At 38.1% G+C, this 16,084-nt stretch overlaps 1 protein-coding gene across 2 annotated transcripts in view; it reads right to left on the reverse strand.

Moving 5' to 3' along the window:
- Positions 1-8,303: 8,303 nt before the first annotated feature.
- Positions 8,304-16,084, reverse strand: part of si:ch211-220i18.4 (SRSF protein kinase 3) — a 14,765-nt gene continuing 6,984 nt past the window's right edge. For both annotated transcript variants that reach the window (XM_017411202.3, XM_037976808.1), the window contains exons 8-13: positions 15,739-15,901; positions 15,318-15,394; positions 14,804-14,911; positions 14,005-14,074; positions 13,128-13,220; positions 8,304-13,032 (exon numbers count right to left, since the gene is read on the reverse strand). In XM_017411202.3, coding sequence (XP_017266691.1) covers positions 12,845-13,032; positions 13,128-13,220; positions 14,005-14,074; positions 14,804-14,911; positions 15,318-15,394; positions 15,739-15,901 — 699 coding nt within the window. In that variant the 3' untranslated portion in view covers positions 8,304-12,844. The remainder of the gene's footprint in view (positions 13,033-13,127; positions 13,221-14,004; positions 14,075-14,803; positions 14,912-15,317; positions 15,395-15,738; positions 15,902-16,084) is intronic.

The raw sequence follows: 16,084 nt of genomic DNA on the forward strand, positions 1-16,084 counted from the left end.
AAAATAAAACAAGATGTCTAACCTACTGAACCAAACGGAGACTGGCTCAACTGGTCATTCTGGATGGGTTACTGGTGAATTCCTACACTATTTACCTATGAAGAGCAGATAGCTAGATGTGCAGTGTGGTTTTAAGAATGGTAGCTAGCTAACTCTCAGGAAGCTGTGAATAAAGTACTGTATTAAAGGCTCATTAAGGAAATCCTCACGAAACAAGCAAGTCAAAAAGAAGAGCGGAACTTTGACATCTTTTTGATAAAATTTAGAATAGACTACTCTGGTTTTCCGAGTTGGGCCTTTAAGACAATATGATAACAGCCCTCATGTTGAACCTAACTGTCCATGCAGGCTCTGCACAGACCCCTGGCCTGCATCTATCAACGATCTTAGTGTAGAAGTGCTGGGCCCTCATTCAAAACAAGTTTCTTTCTATTTAACCTTGAAGTAACTGTGCAAGCATTGAAAAATACAACAAACATTTGCACCAGACCTCATCCATTTGATAAAGTGAAAAAAAAACACATTTCTGCTTTTGATGTGTATGTGATTATTTGAAAAGAATTGCTACACTGTTTTATACCTAAAGCTGCATGAGGTAACATCTCTGGCAGTCTATGTCAGGAATGAATCATCTCCTGTAGTGTGCATCTATCATATGTTGATACTTTCACAGGCCCAGGACACGTTTCATGAAATATCAACACAGAGGAAATACAGTAAAAAAAAAAAAAAAAAAAAAAGCCCTAAGGCCTAAGTGGTTGTGTGAGGCTTCCAAGAATCAGTACCTGTGTGATCATTGACCTGCTCCTCTCTCCAGGTACTCTGCTCCTGAGAACTTGACAATGAACTGAAAAAAAAGAACCTTAATAAGGAACTGATATTACCTTAACCCTGATGAGCACATATTTGTACCACTCCAGGTGCCTCTAAGAACTCTTGATTTAATTCTGACGTGGTGCAGAACCAGCAAAACAAGTAGTGACACGGTAGTTTTTTCTACTAAAGACTACTTATTCATACTGAGCTCTGAAACTAGATGGGTTATTTGCAGATATGAGGTCAATTCAGTTTCAAGTCAAAAAATATATATATTTAAAAAAACAAGTAAGCATCATAATTTATCTTGCTTTGTGGAAACACTTTGATATTTTGAAGTAGAAATGGGGAATGGGGGATTTTTATTATTATTATTATTTTTTTTTTTTATTATTTAGCTATTGGACTCCAAAGCTGAATTCACCTCAATCTAGAATTCTAGGATTATTTAAGGACGTGAAATGATATTAAGAGTCAGTGAGAAGTAATTTTCAAATTTTAAGCTGCAAACAAAGAGTTGTGGATTATGTAAATGTCATGGACGTGTCATTGAATTCTCATCTTTTTATCATGCAATATCATATATAAAGACATTGTGTGGGGGTGGGATGGGTTAAGAGCAAAAAAAAAAAAAAGTTGTTCAGTGACTTATGTTATACTACTTGATTTTCTGTTAACTCCTGAAATGAAGATGTTGCCAAAATACCATCAACTTATCATGTGTTACCATGAAAAAAAGGAGAAAAAAATACACTTTTGGTTTTGTACAACTAAAGAATGATATACAGATATTTGTCAAGTATTTCTGATGAGATCTTTGTTTTTATGTGTTAACTGCAAACTCTTTCCTTTCTGTTATGGTTTTACTTTCAAAGTATTTAGGTATGATGTATGATGGTTATTGTTCAGTCACACCAGACTTAACATCTCAGATTTAGTTCTTGACTCACTAATGGACAGCTGCTTGTTAAGCTCTCAACGCCCAAAATGTGTAAAAAGAAAAAAAAAAGTATTTATAAAGTTGCTTGGTTGTGGATAAGCAGACAGAACCGGAAAGAGGCCTGTTTCTGGTCGTGGTTTATGCTGACATGCTGGTTTTGATTTAAAAAAATATGTCTGATTCCTATTTGTGAATAGTATTCAAACTCACAGTGTTGAGAATTTCTGTTATTAAAACACATTTTGAAAACGTTAAATAAAGATATTTTACATTCATAAATAGAGTTTTGATTCAATCAATGAATTAATGTGAATTAACCTTCTCATTGTGTTTGCTTCAATCTTTACCATTTTAGAAGCTTTTTCTTTAGAAAAAAAAAAAACATTTTGTTTTTATCTAGTTCACGGTAACGGAATCCTTCCCCACTGAGAATCATTCCTTAACATAATCTTCCCCCATCAAGAATATTGCCCTGAACTTGCCTTTTTTGTTTGCAAATTTTCCACTAGCAGAATCTTTCCTTACCTGAATTTGTCCCAAGCAGGATCTTCCCTGACTGAAATCTTTCCCTAACACAACCTTTCCTTCAAGGGAATCTTGCCACTAACATAATCACACAGGGATCTTTCCCCAACTAAAACTCCTTCCCACGTAAACTTCCCATAACAGAATCTTCCTCCCTCAGGAATCTCCCCCATTTGAATTTTCCTTAACAAGTAATTTCCTTACTGGAATGGTTCCATAACATAATATTTCCCCAATGGTAATCTTTCAATAAGAGAATCTTTCTCCCGTTTGAATTTGCCTCTAACAGAATATTTCCTCTCTGAAATCTTTACCTATCACAATGTTTCTTCTATGGTAATAGGAATCTTTTTTCCCCTCAACGAAGTCTTTCCCCTTTAGGAATCCTTCCCTAACAGAATTTTTCCTGAAGTGAAATTCTTCAAACACATTTTTTCCCCTACACTAATCTTTTCCATAACAGAATCATTTTTTTGCAAGAATCTTTTCTTTACATAATCCTTACTCAGTGGGAACTGCACCTACTGGCGCTCTCATAAGCAGCATTGTTTCAATCACATACAGAACTTTACTCACAGCTCGAAGCTTTTTGAGGCTTTGCTCACAATTCTTTCTGTTTCAGCGCGATGACCCAACGATGTTCTGTTACCGAGGCTGTCGAGCTCAGGTTCAGAGGCCTGCAGACAATAAAAAACAAAACAGAAAATCTAAATTTGTTTATAAGAACATAAATCAATAATTTAGAAAAGCTCTATAATAGCATTAGGCAATAAAATAGTTGTTTTTTTGACTGGGAACACAACACTAGTTAACAAGAAATGAACACAAAAGGAGGGTTAAAAGCAGAACTTTGTAACTCTGAAAATAAAAAAAAATACATTTTAAATGGGTCATTTCCCCTCCCTCTCTGCTGTGCTCCAGCCTAGTAACCATCACTGCAGCAGTGGCAATGATTGACACACGTAAGATTTCTCCTGGCTCTGATTGGTTGTCTCCACTCAGGCACGTTGCTTTAAGAGCACTAGAAAGAGCCAGAGGAGCCTAAATATTTTTTAATAAATTCTTTGTGTCACCTATCGGTGTGAGGGCATTGTGACACTTTTAGCAAATATGACAAAACATTATTTTTGTTCACGTTACCAAGTTCTGCTTTGTTGCTAAGCAGTAAACACTGTTGTTGTGGAGCTTTAAACACAGGATTCACAGCGGCCCTGAGGCCTGGATCCATCACTGTGCATGAAGTTGTGTCTGACAGTATTATTTATGTAAGCGGCCAGGTCTGCTGTAGTGTTGACGGTGAGTCACACAGCCAAAAATATCGCACAAAGCCACTGCACACAGATGCACACACAGACTCTGGCACAGCCTGTGACTAGGGAATCCACAGGCTGTCACAGTAAATACCTGTAATTCATCAGTGGCTTCCTCCTCTGTGAGGTCCAACTGGAACTAATACCACACGGTTAAACTAGCAGTGTTTTCACTGAAATACATGTTTTATTTAATTGTGATGGGACCACACACCCCAGCTCCACCAGAGTTCATAACAATATTCTGTTGAGTTTGGGTCATGGGCAGCATTATTGTGCCCAATTCATATAAATGCAGTTCATATTTGTTGTTGCAACTATATTTTCTGGTCATTTGACTGCGAGTGGTCACCTCTGACACCTCTGTTCACACTTGGTGGTAAATTGTACCCAAAAGATTTCTGCAATGAAATGCTAGGTCTGCTGATGGTTCTGCAAAAATGTATTATTTTTACATTAACATGTTTCAGAGTCAAATTTTTGTAGAATTATTTCTTGATAAGATAAATAAAGGCGCAAATACAATAATTAGTGACTTCACTGGAAACTCACAGAAACTCACCCCTACAACTTCCTGTAATCAGCTTTAAGTAATAAAGTCTGAACAATCTTTAAGTCTTTGGTAGACATTACCTGATTAGCAAACTAATCAACATCACTACCCATAAAATCAGACAGAATTTTATGTCCTGCGTGTAAACCATATAAGAAAAACTGCAAAAAACAAGTCCATCCATTTTCCAAACCTGCTTTGTCCCTAAGTTCAACCCAGCTCGGTGCACATACACACAACACAGAGAACCATGCACGCTCACACTTTCAGTCTTTATTTAGAATTATCCATTAACCTAATAATTATGTTTTTGTGCTGTGGGAGGAAGTCTGAGTATCTGGTAGAAAACCCACTTCTAAACTTCACACAGAAAGGCCTTTAGGTGAACCTGGAGTTCAACCAGAGACTTTCCTGCTGTTTCTCACACGCATGACTATAAATTAAAATAATAATAATAATAATTTGGAGGCATTTTGGTGAATGTGTAGAGAGAATTTAAAATTAGGAAACAAAAGCTCTTCTCAGATTCAGTCAGGAGATAATGTAGTTCATGATGTTTTATCTCAAAGGCTTCAAGGTGGAACATGAATACAGTTTATCCATTCCTCATAATTTAACTTTGTGACTTTTTGGTCTTGATGTTAAACTTCACAAACAATTGGGTGTTTTGAGAGACTGATACGAATGGCTTTGTTGGGTCACGCTGCTTGCTTTTACAATCAATCAAATTCTAAGAAAATTAAATTTTTCAAAGGTTAATTAATTTAAAGTTTAAATCCCCAGTAAAAATTAAATGCATCACTCCATGATTCTTGAAATAAATGGAATGAAGAGATTAAACACGATGCATGTAGTTGTTACAGGTATAGAGATGGAGATTTCTGAAAGTTAAAATATATTGATTACATACCATTTACCTACTTAGGCTGTGACCGGCCTGTGTGGTCCAGTTCTGCAGACTCTGCTCCTCAGAGCAGCCTGGGAAGTGGACCCACCACATTTCCGTAGAAAACCACCTTTGTTAAGCAACACTCAAACCTACCACAGTCAGCCTCATTCATTCATGAAGAATCTGTTGACCTCAACCTACCTCACTGTCACCACAGCCATTTTTTTCCAACTTACAATTATTTTACTTCTAAATTCAAACTGCCAAGCTTTCTGTGCCACCAGGATGTTGAACAAAACTTCTGAGGTTTTACAGGAAGAGCGCAAATTAAAGGATGTTGGTTAGGTCAAATACTCGGTGCATTTCATGCAAAAGGGGAATATGAGGACCTTTAATAGGCTTTTACTGATGGAATATGATGATTAAATTCCAATTTTGTTTCCTAAAGTGACTCAGTTATTGCATTAAATCATTTGATTTTGAAGCCATGATTCTCTGAGCACCAATAAAGTACTTTATCTTGAATGTCCTTTCTTTTAAAGGTACTTTATTTTGTCTGTTTTGATTTAAAAAATGTTGTGAACTTCAGAAACATGTAATTTTACTTTTCTATCAAAATGCTATTTACATGGCTGACATGTGGCGTATTTTTCTTGCATAATTGCAGCTGTTTGTTCTGCCGTAAGAGAAATTTCAGCAGTACTTTTACATTATTTCACTAAGTAGGCAGCATTAACAAAAGAAAGGTGATTTTTAAGAGGTTTGGGTCACTCTGAGGCACATAAAAATCCAGCAGTGACAAACATTTCAAATGCACAATATCTGAAACTTACAATGGCGTGCTGTAAATATGCAGGCAAAAAATAAGTCCTTAGTACAAACCAACCCCCCATGATGACTACAGTAGGACCGGAGGAGGTGAATATGGAAGGCTTGTAAGTCGATAAAAGAAGTCAGACGTGACACTGACAGCAGTAAGACTCCACCAAAATTATTCACTACCTTATTTTATGTTTCTTACGGTTTTTGTTTGGTTTCTGTCTGTTCCTCAGTTGTTTCTCAGCAGTTTCTTTTTGGTTCCAATGGCCTCGATTTTTCATTAGATCTTGGTACGATTCACCATCTGCCTCCCGTCAACAGCTGACCCACCTAATTCCGTTTTTTGTCCACTAAAAACTTAAATTAAAATGTAAAATGGTATGAATTATAGCAGAGATTGTCTTGTTTGTATATTGTGTTCCTTATAACCAGCATGCTTTATGGCTGCTCACTTTTTGCAAACTCATTTAATAATAGTTTTCAGAGTTCAGGATGCGTTGTGAATGAATCTCAGCTACAAACACACCAAACTTTAGCTCAATATCTGTAAAATTGGCTGAGTAAAAGCCATTTTTGTGTAAGCCAGTTTTGCTTAGCTTTTGAATGTGGTTGACTCCAAAGATTAATTAGTTGTAGATGTACATCCAGTGAATATTTTTTAAAAGTTTCAATAAAATATGTCCTTTAGTTCATGAGTTATTTTGCTAACATGACATTGTTAATAAATATATTGGGTTTTTTTGTTGTTTTTTTAACAGATAAACTGTGTCAACAAGTCTTAAAGTGTACTCATTGCTATAAAAAATAATCCATGGGAACATCTGTGAATAACCTGTGAGCACATTCACCTGTAATACTCAGAAATCTTTTAAAATAGACGTACTGCATAAAAATACACTCCAGAGGCTGAAGTATTAGTCATTAAACAGCTTGTGTGGAGAGTTGGATTGATTCAAATGAGTAGCAGATATGTTGTCAGATAAAAGACTGACAAATAAAGCTAAAATAGCTCAAAGAAAGACACAAGATAAGAGTCCAGCAGCAGTATTGTGAGGCTGTACGTACTTACAGCAGTTTCCCTCAAAGTCACAGTGAAGTGTGTTGTGGCAAAGAGAGCTTTAAACAACAGAGTCTTAAAAACAGGTCAACCAAGAACAGTTCAGAGGCTTTAGAAAAAGAGGACTTTCTTTTCCTAATAACAAAAGGGGGAAGAACATATTGGTTAATATCAAAAACAGCCCAGTCCAGAACAAGAAGATAGTAAAAAATATGCCAATCTGCCAAACAACTGCTGTGTGAAGAGGCTGCTATACAGACTGGTATACTGGGGGAACTGGGAAAAATGGCAGAAATAATCTGTACATCAATTCATTGGGTTTGAGTCACATGGTGGAGGGTTTAAAAAACAGAGGCTCCAAATGCAGCCCCAAGGCAAACATTTTGACCATGTTTACTTAAACCTTTAGCCCTATAGCACAGCTGTAGTGCAGAGGGTTTATTAGAAGCAATAATTCTGTAAAAAAAACACTTTGAATTAATGAAGAAAAATTAGGGAAAAGGCTTGTTTTAAATCATTCTAAAATGAATGAAACTGTATTCAGTCCCTAACACTCAATACGTTGTAGAGCCACCTTTTGTAGCAGTTCTAGCATCATGTCTCCATGATATTGGTCCATCTAACCACTGGAATATTTGTCCATTCTTCATGAACAAACTGCTGCAGCTCTTTCAGGATAAATGGGTGCTGCTTTGTCCAGCGATCTTTAAATCAAACCAGAGATTCTCAGTTGAACTGAAGTCTGGGCTTTGACCTGACCTTTCTGGGACTTTTAACGGGTTCTCTTTAAACCTTTAAGTGTTGCTTCAGAAGAATATTTAGGGTCACTGTCCTGCTAGAAGGTGGACCTCCGTCTCTCTGGAAGAGTCAAACAAGTCCCTCAAGAATTTTTCTGTATTTTCCTTTAACTCGGACCAGTTTCCCAGTTCCTGCTGATGAAAACCATTCCCACAGCATGATACTGCCATCACTGTGCTTCACTGCAGGGATGGTGTTCTCAGTATGAGGAGATGTGGCAGATTTGTCTCAGACATGGTGTTGTCCTTGATGGCCTAAACATTAGAGTTTGTTCTCATCTGACCACAGCACCACTAAAGAAGCAAGTCTAGCCATAACAAGAGTTAATTTAACACCAGATAATTAAACAAAGACCTCACCTGACTGACACAAGAGGCAATTATACTATCATAAAATTAAATTAAAACTCAAATCAGGTCCATTGACAAATTGAAAGACCAATAAAATTCCAACCTTCATCCTGAACGTTTGGATTTAGTCATTCAAATCCCTTTTAGAGTGGTCAAACATTTAGTAAATTCACAATGGTGCTACTTTGAGGAACAGTCGACACACTGAGGAAAACACAAAATCCGAACATCAAGCCATCAAATAACACCAATTTATTCTGAGTGACTGCAGAGCTGACATGGAGGACGGTGAATTCTCTCCGCAGTGCCCCTCAGCCTCCTCCACTTCCTTCCAGTCCACTGGTGGCTGATTTGTTTTTTCTTCTGTCAGAGCATGGTGTGTTAAATGCTTTCTGGCCTTGGGCTGCCAGGAAGGAAGGGACTGACCACAAACTGTCCTGTGGTATATCACACATCCTGTAGAATTGGTGAATCTGTGTTTTATGGAAACAGAGAGGTGTATTAGTTTCATCTTTTAACATGACCTAATTGGGAACTCCCTGAAATAATGACACGCATTTCCTGACTGTGTTGAAGTTCTCAGCCTGGTAAGAATGATAAACTCTAACAAGAAATCCACAAATTTACAGTGTGTGCTCTTTTCCTGTTCAGTTTTGATGTTGTAAAACATGTTGTCGTGGTAATTAGGTCCATCGGACAAAGGGTGATTTCAGCACAGCAAGCTTTTTTATTTTTCTGACAGAGTCAGCGGTTGTAAAAATAAATTTCACGAGTCAGCATCTGTTTGCACCAGCGTGAAGGTGATAAATAATAAAACCATGATAAACAGGCAGACAAAAGACTCCAGCTGTTCAGAGGGCAACAATGACACCAGTTCATCTTCTCACCCACGTAACCCTAACGGGCCTAACATTCGCCAAAGGTAACATTTAAGCATGCATGGGTACACATCCAAACTGAAACAAAAGTTGGATACTTAAAGGAAACCAGAAAACTAAACATCTGGTGTTCTTTTTTCTTCTTTTAATGTCAGTAGAGCTGTGAGACTATAAATATTAGCCGGCATCTGCTAGACCTTCAGAACAAGTTCACCAGATTTTACTGGACAGTTGTGTCAGATTTAAAATATTGAAATCCCTAATTTTAAAACAGTTAGAGTAAGAGTTGGTACTTTTCTTTTTTCACAATGTCACATTGGGTAAATAATGTTCAAGGATCCTCTTTGTGGACAATGTTTCTTCTCTGCTTAGCCTTCATCCTGCTGTTGTGCAGCGGATTCTCAGAAGCTTCGGTTTACCACAAAAAAGGTAAAAACTACTTCATGTTTTTCTGCACAATTACTATTTAAAAACATTGCAAACCCTGCTGAAGGGTTGTTGTTTTCCATTAGCATGGTACCGGCAGCAGTTAAACCAACCCTGACTGGCTGACCGAGTACTTTCTGTCCTCTGTACTCTGACTCTGCATGGATCTCCCGTGGGGTTTTTAACAGCAGATCAGTGTGTTCCTATTGATCTCCTTCTCAAGGTGACAAACCCCATGAGGACTGCCTCCCATGCCCTCAGGTATGGGAGGAGAACTCACTGCCGAGGCTAGATTTAGCCGTTAATGTGTCTGACCTCTTCCAGTGAAGCTTTTATGTGTTTCAACAAGAGGACAAACATTTATGGCAAAGTTTGGATGTCCTGAAAAAGTACATTTTACCCAACAGGGTCATACCTGTCCAAAATGTGAAGCAAGAACAGTTAACTAGAGAGTTGTAAAAAAATTAATAATATTAGCCCTCCTATGATTTATTCTCTTTTTTTGCTTTTTTGGCACACTTAAATGTTTCAGATCAGCCGAACAAATGTTAATATCAGACATAGATAACCTGAGTAAATACAAATGATGATTTTGTTTATTATGGGAAAAAAGCTTTTCAAACCAACCTGGCCCAATGTGAAAAAGTAATTATGCCCCTTGTTAAATCACAAATTACTGGAAGGCTGGAGTTATTCAAGAAATCTTTTCAACTAAGCTAAAAGAACTCAAAAAGCAACACACCATGCCCTGTTCTAAAGAATTTTAAGAGCAGATAAGAAACAAACTCATTGACATTGAACTGGAAAGGGTTTCCAGATGCTGGAAACTTTGGGACTCCAGCAAACCACTGTGAGAGCCATTATCCACAAATGGAGAAAACATGGAACAGTGGTGAAGCTTCCCAGGAGAGGCAGGCTGAGCAAAACTGCTCCAAGAGCTCATCAACGACTCATCTGTGGGTCCAAAAGACCCCAGAACAACACCTAAAGCCCTGCAGGCCTCAGCCGCCTCAGTTACGGTTAGAGTTTGTGATTCAACATTAAGAAAAAGATTAATGGCAACAGTGGACTCCAAGGCAAAAACCACTAACTGAGTAAAACAAATAATAAATAAAAACCTCCCATTTGCCCAAAAACATCTTGATGATGACCAAGATACACAGTGGATTGACAAAACAAATGTTCTTTCCATTAGATCTAGCATAAAACTAACACTGCATTTCAGAAAAAGAACATCATAACAACAGTCAAACATGGTGGTGGTAGTGTGATGGTCTGGTGCTACAAATCTGGACGATAATTGACAGAACAATGAAATCTGCTCTTTACTAGAAGAGGCTGAAGAAGAAAGTCCAGTCATCAGTTTGTGACTTTAAGCTGAAGAACACATGAGATCCGAAGGCAGACGAGGATCTGAAGCACAGCAGCAACATTCCTCCTCAGCCATGTGAAACACTCATCGGCCGTCATCCCAAACACTTGACTGCAGTTGTTGCTGCCAAGGATTCTGCATTTATTCTGGTTACCATTGTCTGCTATTAACATGTGTTTGTTGATCTGATACGTGTAAGTGTGACAAAAAAAGCAAAAGCAGTAAGAAGGTGAAAAGTGTTTCGCAGCACTCTGTGTTACTGTAGTGCTTCTTTTGTCCCCAGGAATCTGTTCATACAAGGACAAATACTTCAAGCCAGGAGAATCTTTCCAGAGAGGCTGTGACAAGTGCTTCTGTCATGAGTTTGGTTTCTACTGCTATTCGTGAGTTGATTGTTCCCCTCTGGGCAATGTTCATTAATTTGATAAAAGCCTCCCTTATAGTCTTTTTCTCTTTGAGGCTGACTCACACTAATGTCTCTCCTCTGCTCCCCTGCAGGCTGATGAAACCGACCTCATGGCCCAAGAAGTGTCGCCGGGCCCAGACAGAGTGTGGATATAAAGTCATTTATAAACATAGCCCACTGGTGGAGTGCCGTGCCTACAGCTGGATTGGATGATTTATTGGGAGGACTTCTCTAAATGCTTTTAATAGTTATCATGCAAGAGTCTGAATGAAATAACTTTGATTTTGTGGAAGGTTTTAACAAAACAGGTCAAGTTATTTTTTGATGCTTCAGCTAGAAATGAAAGCAGTGGAGATGAGAGCTGCTGTCATGTGAGTTGTGGTGTTTTGGTTGCTCACAATGTAAATACAGTTAGAGTCTGAAGTTTGCATGCTTTTGCAACACTGCATATTAACCATACAGGTGTAAATATTTGGTGTAAAAGTGGAACTGAAGGGAACCACAATGCATCTAACCCCTTACCAACCCATGCATCCAGCAGCAGACCAGAAACAGCAGAGGTCAAAGTTCACTCAGAGACAACACCACCATTATTGTCTACACAGTACTGAAAGGTCAAAAACTATAAACTATAATTACTATTTACAAACCGTGTACTGATTACTACTGATATTCCTCTGCCAAAGAAAGCATTGAAGTGTTGGCATCAGTATGTTGTTTACAAGTTATTTTTAGTGCAGATTTAAACAAAACTCCTCCCTGTGTTGTTATTTAAAGTAAACAGCATTAAATGGACAACATTTGGAGCTTTCCTAAAACGTCTCAGGTTTTGCTCAGAAGTTTTCTTTAACAGGAGCATCAAAACAACTGATTAAACTGAACATTTCCTCCTCTGTGAAACAGAGTATCCTGGATTAAATCAAAGACTGAACGATCTCGTTATTCACAGAAGTTTTAGGGATTCAAAAAATGTGATGAGTAGTAAGTCTTGTTTTCAAACCAAAAAAAACTGTTCAAGATTTCTTGTTAATGGTCATAAATTAAACCTCGCCACGTCTTCCACATTAGTTTTTTTTCCCTAATCTCTCCCTGAAATAAATTACTTTGACTTTTTTTATTTTTGTTTGTCATAAAAAAATGTAGGATTTGTGCTCATCTTTCAAAGACTCTGTTCTTTCAGCTGCTCAGCTCTCTGTATGGATTTGTATCTTGCTGCAGGATTATTGTGAAGAATACGAGGCTTTTTTTTCCAAATGATTTGTGACTATGCAAAGAAAATTAGTTTCTTATCCATTTATTATCTTATTAATACTTTTGGTGTACAACGTATTACCTGGAGGAAAATAAATGAATAAACTACCATATGGCTCCCTGATGAGTGTGCAGAGTCAGCTCTATCATTGTATAAAAACAACACATAAAGATCTCGCCTTTAAGGTTTTATATCATGGGGCTAAGAATCATTTGTCTTTAAACTGAAGAAAATAAGCTGTAAAAAAATAAACTTAAATAAAAGCCTAAAGTGCTTACAGGGATCCAGCAGAGAAGATTCTATTTCTGATAAAAACATCATGACATTTTGCAGGAATTCCCCGAGTACAAAAATAAAAAATAAAAAATCCCCTGAAATCAGCAAGAACTTATAGCTAAAAGCATCTGACTGAGGACTGCAGATGGGGGTGAAGACTGCAGGGCTTTCGGAAGGTTAACAGGAGGTCAGCCATGGGTGTCGGAGGCACCGTGCAGCCGTTGCCCTCCTCTCAGAGTGGTAATCCAACATGTGAAGAAGAAAATCGGAGAATCCGGAGGCCTCCTCTAAAAGGAAGTTGTATTTCTCAACTAGAACATCATAAAGGCTCCAGAGCCTCAGTGAACTGACACGACGGAGGTCACCTGCTCAAAGAGACAGACAGTTTTACTCTGTGTGCTCACTGCGAGCAAATATCCAAGCATATTCAGCTGGATGTGCAGAGAAGCTGCAGACTTACCTCTGCGGGTGAAGTACTCTGCAGAGTATTTTCCCGACAAGGCAACAACTGGTGGAATTTTACCGAGCAGCTCAATGATCTGCGAGATGTGGTCTGAGATAAATGCAAACCACAAACACATTACTGGGGGTCTGGGTTTGTTTTTGTTTTCTTTCTATACATTTTTTTGCAATCTAACTACTTTTGCACACTTTGTGCTATTTTAGCTGTTTAGATATCAAAACGTTCAGCTCATTCAGGAGATGGGGGCTGGGACTTTTGTGTTTTGTAACTTTTAAACAACTTTTAAAATATTTACCTTTACTTACAAATATTTTTCTCAGACAAATACTCTGTGTTCTTTTTGAAATCTGCTTCAGCTACTGGCTCTTTTTTTTCTTCAGTTTTTAGCTACTGTTCTGCTACTTTTAGCCATCATTTCACTACTTATAGCTTTTAACCAGCCTTTTAATACTTATAGCTGTTGTTAGCATTTGCTACTTTTAGCTTTAAGTTAGCTTTTTGCTAGTTTAGCTTTTAGCTAGTCTTCTGCTACTTTTAGCCATCCTTTTACACCTTTTAGCTTTTAGCTACCCTTTTGCTACTTTTACATTTTAGCTCGTGTTTTGCTACTTTTAGCTATCCCTATGCTGCTTTAAGCATTTAGCTAACCTTTTGCTGCTTTTAGCTACCATATTGCTACATTTAGCTTTCAGCTAGTGTTTTGCTTCAGTTATCACTAACAGCTCAGTTTCAGTTTTGTAGATAATGCTGTTTCTCTACTTTACGGTACAGACTAGCATCTGCAGTTAGGATGAAGGCCCAGAGTAATCTGATTTAATCCCGTGTCAGCGCTCGCCGTGCCTCCGTCAGCGTCGGCACGCTGCACTAAACCCACCTTCCTCCAGGGAAATGAACTCGCTGGCTTTGGGGTGGAAGAGTGAGTCTCCAGTGACCAACTCAAAGGCCTGCAGGGATTCAGAGGAACGTTCACAGATGAGATGTGTGCTCAAACAGATGCAAATCATTTCATTCTGAGACTCTGCTTTTTTCTTTTCACTCAGACAGAATTACAATGGTTTCCAACTCCCACATTGCAGTACTTTTGGAATGGTTCATATATGACAACAATATAATAAAACTCCTATAATTTAGTTATGGTCTTTGGTTTTTGGTGAACCAAACCCAAGATTATCAGTGGCTCCATTTTGGAAACAGTCTGGAGGCAGCCCTGCTTACAGATGGTAATAATTTGTGTTGTGTGATCCAGACTGAAGGGCAGATGTATAATCTTTACTATTTGGAACATTTTTTACTGCAACCTAAGCAGGACTTTATGTGACTTAAATAATTGATGAACCCCACACCTAGCAGAACCGGCAGGTCACAGATTTGATTTGCAGTCAAATGTCTCCACTTTTTCTTGATGGATTGGAAGATAATTAGACCTGACATCCCTAATTCTTTCATTACAGGTATATAAAGTAAGTTTTATTTAACACACAGTTTGAACTTTTGCTGTGCAGCAAACCTTCCCAAACTGAACTTAATTCCCTAAAACAGGAAATATTTACAGTTCCTACAGTTCTAGTTTATTTGCTCCAAGAGAGAAGCATTTGAAGAATAATTCTCCACTTATATTCCCTTTGATGAAATAATGTAGTCATGTTTAAACCAATATGTTGTTTGCCTCTCACCATGCAGGCGACGCTCCAGATGTCGGCAGGCGGACCGTAATCAGATCCCAGCAGGACCTCCAGAGAGCGGTACTGACGGGTCTGGATCTCCTCACAGAAATGCTTGTACTGGTCCAAAACAGGAGAAAACTAAATCTGACATTCTGTTGACTTTTTTATTTCAGTTAGGATGAAGAATGAAGCAAATATGTTTCATTTTCAGCAAACAAGACAAAAATGAAATAAATATGTGAATGAATATTTTTAACATTGCTAATTTTTTTTCTGTTGTTGTTGTTAGTGTTTGTTTATTTGTTTTTGTTTGTTTAAGTTAATTAGTTTGGAGACATACCTCTGGGTTAAATCACTTTGGTTATTGTTGGCCTCCTGGCGGCAGCTGAAAGCCTTTTAAACTAGTGTAAATGTGCTGCACATGCAGTATAATTGCTTCGTTTATTGATGTAGCAAATTTGAGGTGCATGAAACTCAACTCTTTGTGTGCAAGAATGTTTATGTGAAATATAAAAATACAAACCACCCAGCAGGAGCTTCCCAAGTCTGCGATCTTCACTGCAATTTCTTTTAAACTGGAAGGGTTATTCTGCTCCTTCTCTGAAAGAAACAATAAGTTACTGTCACTGAAGCATCTAACATGTGGAAATAATACTTTAAATTTATTTTATGTTATTTTGGCAGGAAGGTTTTATCATCATCTGATACCTTTTCATTATCATCTTCATTTTGGTTAGTATATTTGTTAGTTTTTGCCTCATTTTATTCACAGTACGTCTTACAGGGACAGTTTAAAGCCTAACACTGTCTCACAAGTTGGATTTAAGGACATCTGTTTTGTGCACAGATTTATGTTACCCTGGATGTTGAGCTGTAAACTGCCCAGCCTTTAGATTTCCCTCCTAAACTCTCCTGCATGAGTGGAATTAAGAAACCAACAGTACCTTTGGTGTTGGCCTCCTTCCCAGCTGGTACAGAGAAGGAGCTGCTGCCCCCTGCTGGCGCTTCGTGGGACTGCTGCTCCACACACAGCAGGATGTTCTCTGGTTTGATGTCTGTGTGGATAATTTTACACTGCCTGTGAAGGTAGTCCAAGCCCTGGAGAACCTACAGAGAAATGTAGAGTTCAGATGGATGTTTTTTTTTCTGTGTTCAACATTTACAGATGATGGCTCCAAAAAAAAAAAAAACCCTCTCCCTGGGCTGCCACCTTATTGTGGTGGAGGGGTTTGAGTGTCCCAATGATCCTAGGAGCTATGCTGTCAGGGGCTTCATGCCCCTAGTAGGGTC

The sequence above is a fragment of the Kryptolebias marmoratus genome, linkage group LG8 (assembly GCF_001649575.2).
Source record: "Kryptolebias marmoratus isolate JLee-2015 linkage group LG8, ASM164957v2, whole genome shotgun sequence".
NCBI classification, from domain to species: Eukaryota; Metazoa; Chordata; class Actinopteri; order Cyprinodontiformes; family Rivulidae; genus Kryptolebias; species Kryptolebias marmoratus.